Genomic DNA, 20,363 nt, shown 5'->3' with positions numbered 1-20,363 from the left:
TATCAAATCGAGAAGTTCGTAGGACAGAGAATAAACGATATTCGTCTACAAACTCAGGTACCTTACCGCAGCAACGGAAAACCTATTCCAATACAGGCCTCTGGGCTCCTATTATCCAGAGTACCATACCAGCACAGCATACAACGGTTTCATCGACGTCTCGCTACCTACTTACGAGACGCATCAACTAACGAGTAAAGCGGAAGAAAAGCTGTATTGCCAACAACTGGGCGAATCTCCTAAGTACAGCTACGTAGAAACCAGACATCCTAGCAGCGTCAGCGGGTCCCCGTATGCAGCCAGTCCTGTTGCGAGTGCATCGACGATGCATACTGCAACGGCAGACATTAACATCGTCCGTGCTGGTAGCAGGCACTCCCTGGAAGGCGGAGCTTCCTCCAGCAATTCCGCTGGAAGTTCCCCGGTAACCGGACCTACGAACGGCGTGCTCACTCCGAAAATAGAGGACGTGAAACCGGAAGTTTACGGAAATGAGGCGCCACGACAAACTGTTCTCATGTGGGGAGCGCCCCCTGCTCGTACTCCACCGAGAAACAACGGCAGCTACAGTCCACCCACGCCACATTCCACCCATTCCTCTACACATTCCACTAACGCTAACGCTGGAGATCCGCTCAAGTCTCTGGCGGAAATGAATTCCATGAACGGCGAGTGCAAATGGCGACAGACGTCGCCAAGCGAGCAACAGACTACCGCGCCCAGTTCACCGAGGACCAAGGCGCAGCCACAGCAACAGCATCAACACCATCAACAGCAACAACAGCCTCAACAACAACAGCAGCAGCAGCAGCAACAACAACAACAGCATCAGCAGTACCCAGTGACCACATCTCAGTATCAAGCAGCAGCGGCAGCCGCGGCTGCAGCTGCGGCCGCAGCAGCCAGCACTATCGGATACGCGCACTCGCATCCAGGCCATGGCCACGGGGAAGCGGGCTCCGAGGTATGGCAAGGAGTGCAACACCACCATCACTACCAGTACTATCCCTACCACCATCACCACCCCGCACCACCAAGGCACGCGCCCCAGTGAGTGTCACTGCTGCCTCACCGATTTTAAAGTATACTAGATGAAAGGGATACAGTGAGGTCGCAAAATCGGTCAGCGGTTAAAATTTACAACTTTCGACAAAGGCATTAAGTACGATCACCAATTGGTCTAACCGCAGGTAGGGTCGTACCAATTTCACACGCAAGTACGCACTTGCCTCGGTATTAATTGTTGCGATCATGGAAAGTTGTAAACTTTAACCACTGGCCGATTTTACGATCTCCCTATATCGCTTCTGTCTACTATAATTCTTCCGACGTGTCGAAATGATTTTGAAGTATTCGAATGGCTCTCAGGTCGTAGTTAATCCCTCCAGGATAGCCGAAGTGGGGTAGATGTAGAATTTATTTTGTAGAATGATTTTGTTTCGATGAACCGGGAATGTTCGATCGATTTGATTTTACTATAAGTCATCCTCGAGGGGTTAAATAAAAATAGTTCCTAGATTTTGAGGAAAATTTATTTATTTGGTGTGATAGGGTAAAAATAGTCACGCGAGAAGCAATATAGCTACTTTCGATACCTTTGATATTTGACTGCTGGGCATGCACGTAACAAGTAATGCACAAAACTTCTCTCAAGCGTACCACTATAGATTTAATCATACTCTGCATGTCCACGTTAATTCATTTCTCGGAACGTTTATTTCGAACTCGAACATTTGTTTTCCGTATAATTTGATTTTACTCACTGCACTTAGGAGAAAGAAATTACGCTCACGTCTAAATCGTTGAGAATTAAAAGGAAAGTTTTATCAAATGAATTATGAAGGACTATTAAGTTAACGAAGTATATAATAAGAAGAGAGATAAATGAGGGAGCGAAAAGGGTTGCAAATAACGGGGAAACATACTTTCGGTTGCAGCACACCCCCGTCAGCTGTGGGAACGGGGACGGGAATCGGCATGGGCATCGGCCCGGACAGCAACACCAGCAACAGCAACGTCTTGTACCATCCACCGCACCACCACCCTCAGCACCAACACGCGGTGGCATCATCAGCGGCGGGAATGGGCCCAACTGTCCCTCAGATTCCAAACCGGACGCCGGGAGTCCTTTGTTGTCCATCTCTGAGGTGACTAACACCCTGCTCAACCAATAGTCTCTTCGTGACCTCAGCATCGCTCCGTTTCAGTGATCAAGGTAATTTCAGAGTCAATTGACGAAGGTAATTTCAAGTTGATCAAGGCGATCAAGTTGTGTGATAATTATCAAACTGATCAATATCAGATTTTGATTTACTTCTACGAATCGAAATATAAAGAATTCGTGAATGTTGTCAGGGTTAAAGAAAAAAAGAAGAAAAGTTAATGATGCTATATTTCCAACATCTCGATATTTTGTGTATTCTTGTACATCATACGTATTCTATATATTTCTATATATCTCTATAAAACATACACAAACGTTTAGAGTATAGTAATTATTACATTTCATAATATTTAATCTGATGATTCTATGTAAAAATGTTTCTCAAATGCCATCGTCTCGACTGTTCACAGGTATCTCCCAGGAGATAGTTTCACCGAGGCGAATCGCAAAACGCGTGACTGTACCATACAGATAATACCGGTTGAAGTTGTTAAGAGTGTTGCCGTATAATGCTGTAACATAACACACTTATTTACAGTTAATGCCCGACGTTGCTACGACGTATGTGCATGTACGCCTGATTACGTTCGTTCGACCGTATTGTTAAGTTTTCGCGAGAGTTCTCCGGGGGTCGTGCAGAGTTTCGAGTCTCCCGCTCGTGGAATTGTGAAACCACGTGAAAGGGTATGATTACGGAGATCCTCGTTGGCTGTATTCGGCTGAAAATCGACGTTTACTACTCGTACTACGTTTGCGCGATAGGAGAAGATAGCAATTTTCTTGCGAGCCGGAAGATTGTAATTTAAAGATACGTTTGTAATTAACATATCGACAATGTTCGAATTTGTAATCAATTCACTTGGAGTGTGGCTAGCGTGCCCCTTTGATCCCAATGGCAACAATTTTTGTAAGTTTCTTCTATTCCTTGTAATTATAAAAAAAATAAGCGTGACACGCAGAAGATCTCTGCCTTCCATGAAAATCTTCTCAGGCGAATATTTGAATGGTTCTTGCTAAAGGGACGCGATAACCACACTTCCACCCTTCATCCTTTGAACAGGAAAAAGAGCAATATAGAATTCCGTCGAGGAGCACAAAATTAATTGCCTCGATCGAGCTATGAGAAACGCAACACATACGGAGTTTAGTTTTAAATTAGGCCTGCGTATATTGTGTGATCGTTCTGTACGTACTATCGTTCTTTTATTCTTTCTTTCTTTGTTGATCCTTCGCGACATCGGGTATCAGATATTATCGGTATTGGATCGCGAAGTGTTCTCGTAAGGGGTTAATCGTGTCATTGCGTTTTTGTGCGTGTAATCATTTTTTAATGGAGTACACATGATTCTGTGATATGTGTTAGGTAACTTAAAGTGCGGTATTCTTCTAAAAGATATTTAAGATTCGTGTACGCGTAACTGAAAACGAGGAAAAATTGAAGGGAATTAGACAAACGTTCAATGTCTGCCGCACTTATACGAGGAATCGAATTACAATACCATCGTGAAACATTCCATCTCATACTCCAAATCCTATTATGGATGGACCAAAGTATATAATACGTATTATCCGTGGCAATACATTAGCTGCAAACATCCCCCTCTACATTTATACATTATCATTTTATCATATCGTTAGTTTATTTAAAGCAAAGAAACAACTCGAAGTAATTCGATTCCTGGATCACACTGTTTGCGTTTTCCTATTAAAGAATGACAAGATGTGGTTGCGTATTCCATTGAACGGGCCAAGACCAAAATTAAGGGAAGAAAAGGGGGAAACTCTCGATTCGGCTGAACAACCTCAGTCTTGCCAATGTTTTGTTAATAAGTTTGTAATTTTTGTACTTAATTAATTTATACGGCTATTTATGTACACGCGCGTAAATCGACGTCTAGCGAAGCTAGGCGAGCCTTCCATAATTTTAGACGTATACTCTCATTTCGCGAACGTAATGTCCATGCTCGGGAAACGAGAAGACTGCGTGAAATTAAAGGAAAGGAACGGAGGTGAAATTATTGGGGGAAGGGTACCGGAAGTCTCGATCGACTTCCCGTGGCATCGAACTGTCCGCGTTTCGAAGAGGAGACCAGAGTGAATTTCTCAATGCTTCGAATCTCCAGGCCGAAATAAGAGGTAGAAAAGAGAAAAACGTGATTTTATTTTGCGCATACATATCAGAACGAAAGGAAAGGCGAAGGGAGCGTGTCACAATCCTTCTCTTTCTATTGCAATCTTGATATATATATATATACAAAGAGATATATATGTATACATAAAGATATATATATTGTATTATTTGCTGGTAGGAACAACGTTTAAATTTTACGGATAGCTTAACGATTTTTACGGCTACCGACGAAATCCTCTTTTTTCCTTCCGATCCATGCATCCTTTTGAAACTTACAAACTACGATTATTCTGTAACTTTACCCTACTTCATATCGTTGTAGTGTTATACAATATACGAAACTATTTTGCTATGATTCTTTGTAAACATCCAATCCGCTGTTCGGCTTTGCGACATAAGGCGAATCTGGCGACGCTCGTAGACTTGTTACTGACGTCGTTCTTGGAACAGTAGATTATTTACAATTTTTTAAATCCATTGGCAACTAAGAAAAGAGGATACGAATTTACCAAAATGTGTTTGCGGGCAAATGATGAAAGAAACATCGACAATAAAAAAGCAACTAGACATATCAATTTCTATATATCTTTCTCTCGTGGTTTCAAAACGGGTATAAAGAGAATTTCATTGGGTAAAGAATGGAAGACGTCAGTAACGAGTCTCGAGAACCCATACTGTAAATTCACATCTTCGATCGTAACAGCTTGAAACTACGTTTCTTTGCAATATCGTATGAAGATCTACTATTATAAGTAATTGAGTCTAGTCCACACATAAAGCGAATTAATGATATATCTACTATGCTTAAACTGTGACAATGTTCTCACCAGCGAAGCAACCCCTGCCGACAATCTTGCTTGGTAAACGAATTACCTCTCCACTGTACACATGTATCTATACATAAACCCGCGTTAACAATCCCGAAATCATTCGTCAATCTTCAAATCAAGGTAAAAACGTTTCAGATCCAATTTTCTCAATAGTGTCAACCATCGTAACAATATTTTTATTACAGACTCGATAGACGAGTAGAAAAGATTTCTCGTATTTATATATGTTTCTCTAAAGACTGCAAAAAATTTTGCGGCCAATATCTATTGTAAAATTCCAAATAATTATTAAATAATGTTCTTACGATTTGAGGGTTGACGCCTGGCCGCCCCCTTCTTATTTGATCACAGTGGTGAGAATATTCTGACAGTTTAAGCATACATGTATATTTACTGTATATTTAAATTAAGGTATCTTCTAACGAATATAGATAAGTTTTAGTCGATATAGACGATTCTCCCCATAGTTATCCACATAGATCAAAATACGTACCTTATTTTATAGTGACCGGTATCTGCAGACAACATGCAATTCAATCGTGGCCCTATCGAGTTGGATGACACAAGTGGAAAATTTGTTTATCATCGCGCGTTCTCTATTTTAGATCGAATATAAAGAGCGTTCGATGGCGATCAATAAAACAACATATCACCGAGTGCCTATTTCGATCGAGAGGACTATCAGATCAGTGAGACCAATCTCTGTTGATTTCTTACGATGTAAAAAAATAAATAAGAGGATACTATACTATTACGGATATCGAGAAGAATTGAATAAATGTAAGATAGATACACGAACTTGATAGTTGATCCCCTCTTTTTCAAAAATCTCTACATACTAAAACATACTAAAATTATTACTCGACAAAGAGAAGAATCCTTATACAACAAGATATCGTTACATATCAATTTTTAAGAAATTCTGATACTCTGAAATTTATCACGATATCTCGATTAAACGACGTTGTTGCTCAATGAAAAAGACAAAATTTACACTTTGCAGATACCTGTATCTCACTATTTGTAAAATTAACTCGACTATCCTTGGGCTTAAGCGGATGAGAAAAATGAGAAAAAAGAAAAAGATAAAAAATAAACGAGAAGCCCGTTTTTCTTTCGGAATACATCGCCTCGTTCTCTGGCTAAGAAAACGTGTTGCATCCTGTTCTGCAGATGTTCTTTTATATATCCGAATGTATCAAAGTGAACACGATAATCATGCCAAACCAAACTTTGACTCTCCTCGATCACTCCATCTAATTTATCTCCGATATATTCTATAGAACCTAATTACTTATTAACACTAAACTACTAAATGCTAAGCTCTACGAAATGAAATTTTAAAACTGTATCAAATGTTTATATGAAATAAATTATAATAATGCAATAGAACGGACGTTCTATCTTCTCTCATCTATACTACAGTGGAAGAAAGACCAAAAGTAATAAAGAAAACTGAAAATTTGATTGTAGGTGAAAATATTTTACTCCATCATGTTTTAGGTATACTTCATCATTTTCTTTCTTTTCTTTCTTTTTTATTTATTTCAATTAAAAATGACTCATTACACTTATCATAGCAATATGTATGTAAGGCCCATACTTACAATACACTAAAACGTAATGTATGTCGAATGTGTGTTAATACATGTAATTGATCCAATAGACAAATCTGCGTATATCCGCGATACGTATTAATAACGCGCCAAGTTTATTCGAGTTTTATTGACATTTGTCACCGACATTTATCTTGGCGAATATCACTCAATACATAAAAGACAGACTTACGAATTTTCAAGACAGCAACAAAAAACCAAATGTAAATGTACCGATTCTCAAATGTAGCGACTAAAATTCATTTGTACCTGATTAGTTTCATTTTATTGCTTTTAGCAATATGACGCAATCAAGCTTGTATGAGAGAAGTAATAGTGATTCATTATTTATTTGTGAGATATACTCAACGTCCGATATAGCTGAGACAGAAGTTGGTGCTATTCTATGCGATTGATTCGAAATGCAGGCTAATATTTGTTTGTATAAAATGGATACATCGTTACAAAATAATAGTATCGGAATTGTGAACGAAACAAGTTCGCTGACGTAGGTACATGTGTCTGATTATATTCCGTGGAAATGAGTTCTTTAGAAATATATTCTATGAAAAAAAGAAAGATTAATTCGTTTTTATGCAGAAGTAACGCTACAGTTAGAAGACTGATAGATCGAAACAATTACAAACTGTTCGGATACTACTATACTCATATGCACTATATAGTTAGTGATAATATGTTATTCGAATGAACCTAATAAAATTGGGAAGAAGTGACCTAATCGATATCCGACATCACTAGTAGCGCGCGCATGTAGGAAATTTCAAATGGACAATCACAATGAAAACCTTTACTTTCGATAATATTTGTGTTATCTATGGACCACGAAAGCTTTGTCTTTCTTTTTCCTTTCATTATCATTATTTCCTTTCCTGTTTGTTTCATTCCTCTTTTTAATTCCGTTCGAATATCTCAAAAAGTTACTTAATTATGAATATGTATATACAACCTTGGCTAGAAGTTGGTCAGGTTCAATTCCTGTACCGATGAGACGACGATTTCTTACCGTCCCGATGATTCGACTGCCTTGATCTCGATCGTGATTTTCTATGATCCCTAGATCTAGATCGTGTCCTTCTCTTGCTCCTAGAAACGTAAGATTGCGAGCGTTTTCGTTCCTTCGAACGCGTTCGAGATCTGTCTCTAGCCCTGGATCGTGATCTTGATCTCTTCTTATCCCTGGTACGGGATTTACTGCGTCTTGTAGAATAGGACCGACTTCTTCTTCTACCTCTCGAATGAGAACGTGATTTCCTTTTTCCCCTGGAACGTGATCGCGACCATTTCCTGGTGGCCGAGCTGGATCTAGATCTACGACAGCTTCTCGAGCGAGATCTACGCCGTTTACGATTTCTCGATCTTGATCTGTGCTTCTTGCTGGACCTATAATTGCTCGAAGACCTTGAACGATATTCTTTACGAGACTTTATCGATCTAGACCTGGATTTGCGTTTGTGGCCACGCTCGGAAGAACGAGATCGAGACTTTCTGCCTCTCGATTTACTTCTACTTTTTGATTTCCTTTTTCGGTATTCACGATCACGAACTTTGCTCGATCTTTTCTTCTTCAACGAGTTACGACTCGAGTCAGAGCTCGTAGACTCTGAACTGCTAGATTCGGAATCGGCTGACCCTGATGGAGTATTGGTCTTTGCCATATCAGGCGGCACTATTTGTTGCTGTGGACTTTGTCCGCCGCTCGACAAAGTTTCAGACGCTTCTCTTTGATTATTTATCGTTTCTTTTTCATCAACTAAAGTAGTGATGTTACGGAGTTACGCTTAATGATGTAATGACGACTTAGTTTTATTATATTTCGAAACATACCTGAATCTTTGCAGCTTGTATTACCAGTATGATTTTCCTGTTGTTTATTATACTGCTCCTCGTAACGTTGCTCTTCCTTCTCATCCTCCTCCGCCAGACGCGCCTCGATTTCCTCCTCCGTCTTTTTGAACGCTTGTTGCCGCCGTTTCACCGTTTCCTGTGAACAAAAACGAATAACAGCTTTCATACTTCTTCCCATCTTTAAACTTCCATCTACTGTAATGAACAAAACCACTCTTACTATAAGCTCGTCGTCGCTATCATTGTTTTGAGCCTGGACGTGTTCGTTCTGCTCCTCCTCAGACTCGCTGTTGCTGTCGCCATAGATGCCCAGACCTATACGAAACAAACAGTTTATTATCCTTGTTCGTCATATTATTGTGCGTTCTTGTCAAAATAAAGACATACTCTCAACCACTAAATATGCTGCCGCTACGATCGAAAAATGTCCTGAAAGACATCTTCGTTTCACGAGAACTTATAAGCGAGCATGGCTACAGAGAGAGTGGTACAATGCACGAACGCATTTTTTATAAATGACTTCGTGTACACGACCGGTTCCTAGGATGACCGTGCGTTGAAGATTGTAAAGGCGTAGCGACTTACCAAGCTTACGAGTGATCTGAGCAAGAGGGGCCATGTTGTTGAGGGATGCGACGGGGGTCTCTCCTGCAGGGACTTACAATACACACGCATTTAGTACCAATGGCTAAGTGCTATCATCAGGATACCCCCCAAAATTAAATGGTACTGATCACCGATATCACAAGGAGAGTCGATCCTGCCTTCAATCCTCATATACCTTAAGAAATCTTTAATAGCAATCCGTTTAGATATACGAAACTGAAACTGCTTTATTAGAATGAACATTAGTAGAGGAATATATCAACAATCAGTTTACGTGCAGAGCCATAAGGTAGAGCAAGATGTCAATAAAAAGAGATACGGATAAAGCCGTATAAAAAATATTACACTATATTGATAGCTAAGATATAAAAAGCAAATAAAAGATAAATAGATCCCCAAAAAACGGGAAAGTAAAATTAATTATATGTAACTCTTTTATATTCTTAGTAATAAGCGCGTCTTCGAACGAGATCTGATTGATCAAAAGATAGAATGAAAATTTGTTAAAATAATATTTGCCCTTTATACGCGTTTCTTTTTCGCATATAGTAATTATATATCGAATCCTATCATATAATTTTTCACCACTTCTCTTTTTTCTCGAACAATTTATTCTTTAAATTTAATACAGTCTTTTCAATAAATAATAAAGAACGATTCGATAATAAACAATTATCGAACTAATTCTATCGAAATCGAGAATTCAGTTATTAAAAATTGGGTAACGTAGTATTTTATAATGCTATTTAAAGAAAAAAAAGATAGAAATATCACTTATGGTACGTGTATACAAAATCCTGGAAAAAATAAAGTAGGATATCCTGAAATCATCGAATAATTAACTCTATGAATTGAACAATCTCTGTTTAATGTTTAAAAGCTTATATTACACAAATGGGCAAATAAAATTCACCGCAACACTGCACGAGACTCATATGAATCAGATTCTGTGCACTGGTGAGCGAAAGTATGAAATACGAGTATATCAATTTGTTAGTTGTATCGTGTGTATCTGGGGTACCTTTGGCACGTGTGCGGCTCCAAACCTCTCTGCATATAGAACCGATTTCTTCGTTCGTTACCTCCAGAAGAATTTCCGTCAGCGATCTCCGTACCTTTAACATCTATACCGAACGAAATATATAATATATCGAACTAAACTGCAATTATCAATGAATTCGATAGAGACAATATTCACCACATCCTGCAGTATCTCCTCTCTCGTTCGTTTCGGAGTGGTTATAGTCGCGTTAGATGTGGTTGGACTTCTATCTGTATGCGTATGCGCATCTGGAGAGTCTGCATCTCGAAATCGTGATTTCCGTGGGCGAAGAAGTATGTCTGGGGTACGTTCGAAATTCTTTTCAGTCGCCTGTTGATTACGTATTCCCTCATCTTCTTGTTCTGTTTCCTTTTCGGAATCAGAGTCCTATATTTCAAATGAGCAAAGAGAAATTACAAAATAATAAATATTTCTTGAGTATATTCAGCTTTATTTGCAAGGCACGCAATTAATGCATTTATTGGGACACGTACAAATTTACTTTTAGAAGGATTCAGTACAGCCCTAGCCTCGTCCTCGGCTTGCTTTCGGGCTTCTAATTCTTGTTTCCTTAGTATCTCTTGCCTTTCTCTCTCAACAGCTTTCTGTTTCTCTTTTTCCATTTTTTCTAAACCTTCCCTAATCCATGCTGGCAATTGTCTACGTTTTGCCGCGTCTATAGTAAAAATATCTCCATCGTTTTACCAAGGTACCACGCACAATGTTATCACGAGTGTTATTTCATGACTACACATGAGAATTTATTAACACAGCTAGTTAGCTAAGGTATTGTGATTACGTTAATACTGCACTTTGTTGCATATCTTTGTAATTAATGACAATTATAATATTATTATATTAAAATATCGTTCAAATTATTAATATGTTTCACCATACACATTCCAACAACTACATTTTTTAAACTTGCCTATGGTTGTTGTTGTATCCTCCTCAGGTGTTTTTTCCCTATCTTCACGACACCTCACTGTATCCATGGGCCTCATATGTGATCCCCTATTTGCATGTCTGACACCTTTCATGAAAGGAGGTGGCTGAGGAGGTATCGTAGTAGGTGGCTCTCCAGACCAATAACTATTTACCTAAATATAAAACACTTATTATCTGTAATTTCAGATCTAGTCTATTTTCAACTATAGAATATGTATCATTGATAATTAAATAAACTTCCTTATCACACAATACTTGAAATCTTATCAGTTGGGAAAAGTAAACAGATGTCAAACTGAGAACATAATTCAAACTACAATATATCAAGTAGTATTTTCTCTTTTCAACTTTACAATACAAGTGTTTAAAAAAGTAATAATACAATTTCATACATAGTTCTGTATTGCTAGGCTTAAATAAGAAGGGGAGTGTGGGAATCTTTGGAGTCCTATATTATATTAGAAGTACAATTTTAACCTGACTATAAGGTTGTGTTGGAGGTACTGAATTATAAGAATACAACGATGGTGTTGCTGGTGGTGGCACACTAAATTCTGATGTTGTAGATATAGTTGGAGCAGGTGGAATAACAGGCACTGTTGGAATTCCCATAGGTTTTCCATCAGACCCTATAGAAACACCGGGGGGAGGTACACCAGTCCATTCCCAAGTACCTGCACCAGAACCTGAGGTATTCCAATGGCCCCACTGAGTCCACTGATTCCAAGCTTCAGCTGGCATGAAACAATATATATTATAAGGAAACATTGCAAATAACTTAGAATATCGTATAATAAATGTAGTGGTTGTAAATAAACTATGGGATCAAAATCATTTGTACAAAATAGCTTTTGTAGTAAATTAACATCTTTTATAACAATAGTCTTTTAAATAACAATTAAACTATTTTAAGATATAATCAATTATGAACTGGTAACCACTTTTAACACATTAGATACAATTGTACTATATATAAAAACCTAAACTTAGGTAGGATATTCTATTAGTCCAATTCTTATTATTACCCGATCCACTAATTGTTGGTGCAGGTGGTGCTGGCGGTACATCATCTTCTTTCGTATCCATATCCATTGGAGCTTCTCCACTACCGTCAGTACCAGGACATATAGGATTAATAGTAGGCGGAGGTGGTGCTGGTGGTACTACAGTCTCTTTCATTTTGATCCATTGCTGAGCTAACGCTGCCCAATCAACTGAATGGCGATGAAGAGTTTTGCATGACAATTAAACAATGTAGAATCATGGCAAGAAATGAATCATATATATACTGGATACTGAAATACTTCTTATGCTATTTACCTTGATCGTTACTCATATTTTGGTAAGCGGAAGGATTTAATGCCCATTGGGTTGGGTAATCCTTTCCCTCAAACATATCTCCACTCATTTCTTTTATCTACTAATGCTCCCCGGAGGAAAACAACAACTACGAATCAACGCACTTTAACCTTGTAAGTGTATAGCGCAAGCATTGGTTAGCAATAAGAACTTAAAAGACTACTGAGTACAATAAATTGGCTACATGACAGGAAAACGTTGAATTCCGTTACTTTTTATCACTTTCACTGCACCGATCAATGTTTTAATACACTTCGAGGCGCCCTATTGCAATATATGTTACTATATCTAATATACACGACGATTACATACACGATTCGCGAAAGTTTATCGCGCTCGAAGCAGCGATCTGAAACATAGATTAGCCTAACCAATTTGGGTTAAACTAATACAATTTTACATTTTCTATTTGCTTTTTTTCACCTAATATCTTAGAAAACTTCCAAACTACATTACCGGAAAGTATTACATCTCCACTAACGGTGGCCGCGAGGTGTCACAACTTACCTAAAGGTTAGTTCCCATTAATGAAAGCGAACGTGGCGCCACCTGTAACATTATCGCCACATGAAAACAGGAGTAACAGAATATACTAGTAGGTGAACGATCATCGCTGTTCCGTGAAATCTTCTAACTCATTTATCAATAATTGAGGTAATTATAATTTTTTACAATTTATATAACATTATTTCATCGTACAAGTCATTTGGGAACTTATAACCTACCATATCCGTATTTGACGATCAAATGCAATAGCATCACATATAAGAACATGAAAGTTGTTCAAATGTTATTGCGCTCTTTGCACTTTGCGCCAAAACCTTCCGCCATTGTATTTTCTTATCTTCCGACAATTCAAACATTATCCCACGGAATTTGAAGAGATTTTACAATATCTAGTGTCGAAATACTGATTATGTGTTCAGTGGAATGTGAAGACATGCTATAATTCGATACGTTCGTCCCAAATTGAAGAGCAAAACAAGAAAGAAATAACAATCGTTCTATTTCTAGACTTCACAAAAAAGACAAATAAGCAAGTTTTATTGTTTTTGTCATTAATAGTTAAATTATCTTTTATGGTACGTATAGAGAAGTATCTGTTGTAAATTTTGTCCACCTTTCGTTCTAAGTTTCGTTGATTGTGTTTCTCCAATCTCCCTATAAATATATCGCTTAATTATTCAAACGAATGTGACGAATTAAAATGGCGAAAGTCTAATTTGGGGTTCAATTGTGTTGCAGAGGGTCGCGGGGTGAATTAACGGATTCGGTTAGTGGGGATGAATGTACCACCCTGTGTCAGGTGTTGTGCCACGCGGCCGGCTAGTCTTCTCAACAACACTGTAGCTTCACGGGCATTCAGGACAATTTAGCTTTCGTGTACGCATCGAGAGTTGTAGTAAAAGCAGAACCATTAGTATAATCGTTTCTTCTTACTTTATAATTACTTAATGAAAACTATTCCATGTTAGTTACTTAAATAAACTACAGAAGAAAAAAGCAGTGTAATTTTTCTATGAGATATTTATGTTATTACTAAACCACTAATCAAACGAAATGTAGTACGTTGTTAATTGTTATTTATTTTTACTACGCGATACATACAAAAAATTACATGAAATATTCTGTTATTCAGATTTCAACGATATCAATTTCCCGAGTTCCTTTCATCATTCGAGGCGAAACCGAATCAAGTACTTCGTCGATTGGTGCACACCGGAGGAATCGCAGTTTCCAGGAGACTGGACTCTAACGATCATTGTTCTGTAAGTACTCTGCCTATACATATTGCTTACTACAATTACGTCCTTAATTAGAAAACATTCCCGACGCGTGCCAATTAATATTTTTCCACGCAATGGCAGCCAGACTGAATATCACGATTTGAATTTAACTCTATTCCGTGAAATGCAACGGATTTCTAAAGCAGGTTGTTGATTTAATAAAGATGCCGGTTGAATTGCGCCGGTTTCACATTCGTGCGCTGCCATTCAGACAACTGGGCACAATGCCGCTAATTCGTGCCCTTCTCTCTTTTAATGCGTCCTCGTGCTTAAAAGCAGCGTAGAAAAATTTCCTTATCGACACCAATTCGAGCGTGCTAGATCCAAAATTGGAATTCGTAGATCTCCAAACACGATCAGTCAACGTTGAAGATAGCTTTTCATATTCAATCTACCGAAGTCACGGCACACTCGAAGCATCACAAAAGAGTTTATCTATGAAAAAGATAGAGCACAACGGAATCGGTGTTGAAAAATCAGCTTGGATAGCAAGTAGAATAAATTTAGGTTAAACGTTTTATCGATTCCCGCGGACTCTCTGGAGGAACGGTGTGTTTCATTCAGTTGAATTCATCGTTGGACACCTGAGCAAATCCTTAACCGGCTAAGGATGTCAAGGAAACGATGAAACTCGCCTACTAGGCAGTATGCATAATTCACTCGCCCGATTTGGCATCGTGAAGAAATACCATACGCACCGGAAATCATCGAAGAGAGATACACGTACACACCGACGAGTGAGTCGTACGTACACGAAGCCCTGAAGAAGGACGTTTGCAAATTCGACAGCCTTAGAGTACACGTTATCGATCTGGTTACTTTCACGACCTAGGAATAGACAACTCGTATCGACATTTTCGCACGTGTGCCAAAGGATGCGTTTTAAAGTTCACAGAACCAGCTGGATTCCTCGCACGGGTTATATCGTGAACTTTATTACGCCTCATAATGATGTATGCATATATCTATCACGTAGGTGTTTTGCGACTTCCCCGATACTCGTAAAAGTCTGATATTGATCATTATGACACGAATGTGCCAACACGAACTCGATAAAGCTTCAGTCGTGAACGAGAATTGACATTGATTATTATTTTCATCTGCGGAGGAAAATGTAATTTTAAGAGGCAGACATCCTGAATTCGTACGTTATTGTCGTTTAAGCAGAACGATAAAATAAATCATGGTAAAACGTCTTGAAATGACAGTTGAGTGGCAATTAGCATGTTTTATGCAACACGTTGCATCCATGAAATATCAATCTCTACGTTTCGTGTGGTCGTAAAGCGTCGCTAGTAAAAGGCTACCTCGTTACATTCGACAGAAGTCATTTCACGGCTCTCGAATATCGAACACGCCAGCGAGTTTCGCTCCCTTCGTCAATAAAACGGCAACATGTGCTTTACGTTCGTTTTATAGCCAGGCTAGTTTCAGAACTCTTATAACGTATTTCAGACATCAGCGAGCATTTCCCGCAATCATTTCTCGCGGACATTAACGCGATTCTGTGTCCCATCGCGCTGCGATACGACAGATATAGTGCGCAAACCTTCCGAATCGATTTCGTCATGAAACTAAGCCGCCTAGGAAAACCTCACTCCATTTCTGCTAATTCATTCTCTTTAAATAGATCTTTTTATCTCTGATGATAATAGATATTCAGTTCTAAATGTCAACGCTATAAAAGTCGTTAGAAAGGGGAATAATTCAGAACGGTAGAATAATAAACAAGCCGGCATCGTTATTTATTTATTTATTTATTTTTTAATTTTACTTGTCCGCTTCTGATTTAGTTCGATAAGAAACTGAAGATATAAAGGTCAAAGAGTGGTCAATTTCTATGTTCGCAACATTATTTTAATTCTATCGAACGATCAATTTGTCTTAAATTAATTCCACCGATACGTATAATCTTCGTTGAATTAATTTTGCAGGAACTAAATGCTTAATTTTAACCAAATAATTAATGAAACTCTATGAAATTGGTCAGTTTGGCGCAATCTAAAAAGCATCAAGCATCATCACACGCACCAAGGTAAGATATCAATCAAAGTTGGAAGCAAAATTTTAAAACAGCTGAGCACCACTGATACGCCACATTTTTCCTTCGACGGTTTCTTTCACGATCGCCGTTCTATCGTCGCTCTCTTTCCAACCACGGTGTCTCCCCCACCAGCTCAGGTGAGCAAAACGCTTACCTCGTCTCACCTGTTTTCTTAATTTCTTGACTACGCGCGTTTGCGATTTTCGCGCTCGCGTTACATCGAGACAGCGCAAGATCGATAGAAGTCACCGGTCTACCTGCCGCGAAATACGCGGCGGATAAACCGCGTTATCGATCTTCCTCGTTCTTGATACATCGGACAACTCGTTCGAATCGTTCGTCGCGGAATACGAACTTCGATCAGCAGTTTCTTGTTATCGTGAGTTTCGTGCATCGAATCGGTTTTATCACGGCGATAACGTTTCGTGAAAATGTGCCGTGATCGATAAGCATGTGGATTCCGACAACTACAGTGCCGGACCACTTGTTTTCTAATTCTTTTGTTTACTATAGAACGCAGATTCGTCGAGGCGAATCGAATTAATCGGTTCGATCGCACTGCGTCGCGCCGTTTCAAACGCTTTAAACTGTGATTCGTGTGGAACGGAGACCGTGAACGGATTAGCAAATCGTTGAATAGTTTGGAAATTAAGCATAGATCTAGTGGGAACTGATTAATCGTGTTAGATCTTCGAGATCAACGAACTGTCACGCGATCTTCTCGTGTGTGTGCATGCCCACGTGATTTGTTTTTCTTTTTCTTTTCGATTTGTATCGTTTCTCAACCGGAAAACGTTAATCTGCGAAAATTGCAGAGAATGTGGTGAAACCTCGAATTCTGTGTGATTTACAATCGCCGGTCACCGTCACGATCGCGGTTGCGATCGCGGCCGCAACTCGCGCGATTATCGTGCTATGAAATCTGTGTAAACCAGTTCCTTCGTTTGTAATTTCGTTTGTTATTCGCAAACGTATTCACTTTCGGGCCGTATCCAGTTTCATTTGGTCGAGAAGTGCTATGGTTTGCTCTGCCATATTGGGACCAACTGATCATCCATTGTCCTAAGATGAAACACACTCCGACTATTGTATAGACTTCCTTTTATAGCCACGTGGTATCGTATCTATTCAGAATCTATTATTTTCACGCCAATGAATTTTCTTATTAGATTCGTGCACGATCGTGACGATAGAGTCGTAAAAAAAGAAATGTAAAAATCGAGGAAACTAGATTCTTCGAAGATATTGGAACCTGTGGCTAATCGTCACACGTGCAACGTTCATGGACGGAACTTTAAAGAATCCAATTTTGACATAACGCGGTATAATCGTTGGAAATGCTAAGCGCATATCGATAATAGTTTTTAAGTTTGCTTCCGCTAGTTTTAATCTACTGAACTTCGCGCTACCTTGAACAATCTTATCAGCGCATTCACGAACGTGGCAACGCGTTACGTGGTGCATCGATTTAACTGGTGCAAAATTTTCAACCGAGTATCGGCAACGCTCCGCGCTGATACCAGCGAGTTTCGTGAATTTCCCCCTACTCAGCTTTACCTATCTATTTTTAACCGACTCGCCCGTTATCGCTTTAATATCAATAAATTATAATTCCATTATAAAACATAAAAGTATCTTATTGCACAAAACGATTACTTCGTCGTTTATGCTTTCGTCTCTTTCTTGGAAATTATTATAGACGGTGGTGGAACACACAAATGAAAAATTGTAATACTTCTTTCAAGTCGTACGTTTCCACGTTCCAGCCTTAATCATTGTTAATTGTTGCACTTTTACGGCGCTATCGAGGCGCACCGCTCGTGACGTTTCTCGTAAGTCGACGATAATATCACGATAGTCTGTTACCTTTACGATAGCGTTAATTGCCGATGACGAAACGCGATCATGTATGTGTTCGGCCGAACTCTGTTTACCGATAAAAACCCGTGAAACATTCGTTGTTCGGACAATCATTCGTCCAGAAAATTTTACATTCGTTTCTGTTGGACCAATTGAGACGTGGTTCGATTATTTCAAGCAATTTATTTATTAATTCTATTCGGGCACTAACGCATACGCGCGCGCACACACACACACACACACACTCTCCCTCTCTGCTTCTTGTGGTAATTCGATGGAAGTTGTTAGTTGAAAAGTTGCAAATTTTTCTAGCTTTTTTGAAAACGGAAACAATCAAGCACGATAACTTCGATACGGTTAGTTCGAATCGCAATGATAAGGAAGAAACGCGATAAGAAAAAATACTGATACAGTGCACTTCTGGCTGCAACAATTACGACCATGTGATTTCCTCGGAAGGTTGGGGAATTCTTTGAAATCGATATTGCGGATAAGAAAAAGAGGGAACGCGTGAAACTGATATGGACAGGTATATACAAATGAGGAAAAGATAATGAGAGGTGGGCTATATTTCGTTGATCAGTCGCGGATTTATCGGTTGAGAAAGAGGGTCACGAGTAATGACGTGATAGTTAATGCGACGCGATTTGGTAATGGTATTTATTAATCTCAATAAAATTCTGGCTAACTCGAGCGCAAAATCAACGGCGATCGCGAGATTAATAATTGAGCTATTGGTACAATTGATAACGATATGCCGCCAGCAGCGGTTAATTAATTATAGCCTCTAATGGAACTACTTGAAAGCAAATACATAATGCGTAATAGGATCGCAAGCCACAGTATCAACATCTACAATGGATTACCCCTGACATCAATATATTCTTAATTAATCATTACCTGGCAGTTTTTTTTAACATTCTGCCAATCCTAATTCTACACTGGAACTATAATACTAAACACGATTGTAATATAAACACATGTGCTCGTATTCGTAAAAGAATTAAAATAATAATCTAAAATTTTCCATAAGTGACATAAATCGAACTTCGTTTCTTTTTTCGTTTAGGAATTTTTCTTTAAACTCGACGACTGTTCCTAGAATGAAAATCGAAATTGTATTGCACGTAGCCGTTATAAAGAATAGAATCATTTGATTTGTTAATCGAAATGTATTTTCTCAAAAGGAAAACAATTGTCTAGATGCTTTTGAACGATAGCGTACAATCTCTTTTTAGGTCTTTAATTATCGGTAATTTCAGCGTTCAGTTTCTACTATTTCTGATACTTGTTCACGATTCAAGGGCGAAGAACCTCGGGAAATAGACCGACAACCAATGGTTGGAAAGAGATAGCTAACCTGAGAACAGCATTTACCACGGAAGTTCGCACATTGTTTGGCCACGATTTGTTCGATCAACGTTACTACCAGAACAATAAACGTCGTTCGCAATGGAACGATCTCTCGCTCGGTTCTGTAACAATTGCGCGATCCATGCGCGGCTATAATGCGATTCTATTGATCCGATTCACGGTCTGACGCGGCTCTGGCCAGCCGCGTGGCAGAGAAATTTGCAATAATCGGGAATCGACGAAAGCCGCTTAATTGTTCGCTCGAACGCGTGTTCGTTCTACGAGCTCGCTGTTTTATTGACGGTTCATCCGCAGTGCTTCGCGTGATTGGAGTTACACGTGAATCGTTTATCTCCGTCGGGCCGACCTCGATGAAGCGCGGCCAGTTTCACCTGGCCGCTGAATCCTTCCGGAAGAACGAAACGCGGCCAATTCGTCCAGCTGAGACGCGGAACAATTTTTTAATAGGACTTTGGGGCTGAAAAGGGAAGAACTCTGTTCGGTTGTTCGTGTGTATGTGTGTATATCGAGTTTGGCACGATGACAACACCGAAGAAGGACGAGAAGCGGGCTTCGAAGAAGTCGAAGAACGTCAGCCAGAAAATGTCGAGTTGCAAGAAGCAGGTACCCCCGAAGAACAGAGAATCGAAGGTGCAAGCAGGTACTGCGGTCTTAGACGAATTTCGCCTTCGAAGTTTTACTCCTCGATATTACGCTCTATTATCTACCTACCGAGAAATCCTTTTAAAAACTTTTTAAATCTCCAAAGTTCCCGATA

General features: G+C 39.1%; 3 protein-coding genes across 17 annotated transcripts in view; 2 read left to right on the top strand and 1 right to left on the bottom strand.

The window, feature by feature from the left end:
• Positions 1–6,563, top strand: part of LOC126925042 (aryl hydrocarbon receptor protein 1) — a 159,929-nt gene extending 153,366 nt beyond the window's left edge. Inside the window, exons 8-10 of one of the 3 annotated variants that reach the window (XM_050740191.1) lie at positions 58–1,050; positions 1,938–2,215; positions 2,575–6,563. In XM_050740191.1, the coding sequence (XP_050596148.1) occupies positions 58–1,050; positions 1,938–2,151 (1,207 nt within the window). In that variant the 3' untranslated portion in view covers positions 2,152–2,215; positions 2,575–6,563. The remainder of the gene's footprint in view (positions 1–57; positions 1,051–1,937; positions 2,216–2,574) is intronic. The other 2 variants (XM_050740189.1, XM_050740188.1) reach the window with 2 other exon arrangements.
• A 59-nt stretch (positions 6,564–6,622) lies between these two features.
• LOC126925048 (arginine/serine-rich protein PNISR-like) lies at positions 6,623–13,052 on the bottom strand. Its single transcript, XM_050740209.1, has 11 exons — positions 12,503–13,052; positions 12,208–12,396; positions 11,660–11,916; positions 11,163–11,334; positions 10,729–10,910; positions 10,391–10,621; positions 10,214–10,316; positions 9,172–9,243; positions 8,807–8,901; positions 8,566–8,722; positions 6,623–8,491 (listed from the first exon to the last, which is right to left on the bottom strand). Exons 1-11 carry the CDS (start codon positions 12,588–12,590, stop codon positions 7,710–7,712), a joined length of 2,328 nt encoding a protein of 775 aa, XP_050596166.1. The 5' UTR covers positions 12,591–13,052; the 3' UTR covers positions 6,623–7,709.
• Positions 13,053–16,460: 3,408 nt separating this feature from the next.
• The window catches only part of LOC126925040 (pleckstrin homology domain-containing family G member 5-like), an 84,478-nt gene continuing 80,575 nt past the window's right edge, over positions 16,461–20,363 (top strand). For 3 of the 13 annotated variants that reach the window (XM_050740180.1, XM_050740181.1, XM_050740185.1), the window contains exon 1: positions 16,462–20,246. In XM_050740180.1, the coding sequence (XP_050596137.1) occupies positions 20,126–20,246 (121 nt within the window). In that variant the 5' untranslated portion in view covers positions 16,462–20,125. Of the gene's footprint in view, positions 20,247–20,363 lie in introns of all 13 variants that reach the window. The other 10 variants (XM_050740173.1, XM_050740178.1, XM_050740176.1 and 7 more) reach the window with 10 other exon arrangements.

This window comes from Bombus affinis, chromosome 15, assembly GCF_024516045.1.
Source record: "Bombus affinis isolate iyBomAffi1 chromosome 15, iyBomAffi1.2, whole genome shotgun sequence".
NCBI classification, from domain to species: domain Eukaryota; kingdom Metazoa; phylum Arthropoda; class Insecta; order Hymenoptera; family Apidae; genus Bombus; species Bombus affinis.
The sequence above is the reverse complement of the archived record's forward strand: the minus strand, read 5'-3'. Positions and strand labels throughout refer to the sequence as shown.

Coding starts and splice junctions, on each gene's coding strand:
- LOC126925048 (XM_050740209.1), bottom strand. CDS start 12,590: ATGAGTGGAGATATGTTTGAGGGAAAGGATTACCCAACCCAATGGGCA. Junction 12,397..12,502: donor AAATATGAGTAACGATCAAG/GTAAATAGCATA, acceptor ATCGCCATTCAG/TTGATTGGGCAGCGTTAGCT. Junction 8,723..8,806: donor ATAGCGACGACGAGCTTATA/GTAAGAGTGGTT, acceptor TTTTGTTCACAG/GAAACGGTGAAACGGCGGCA.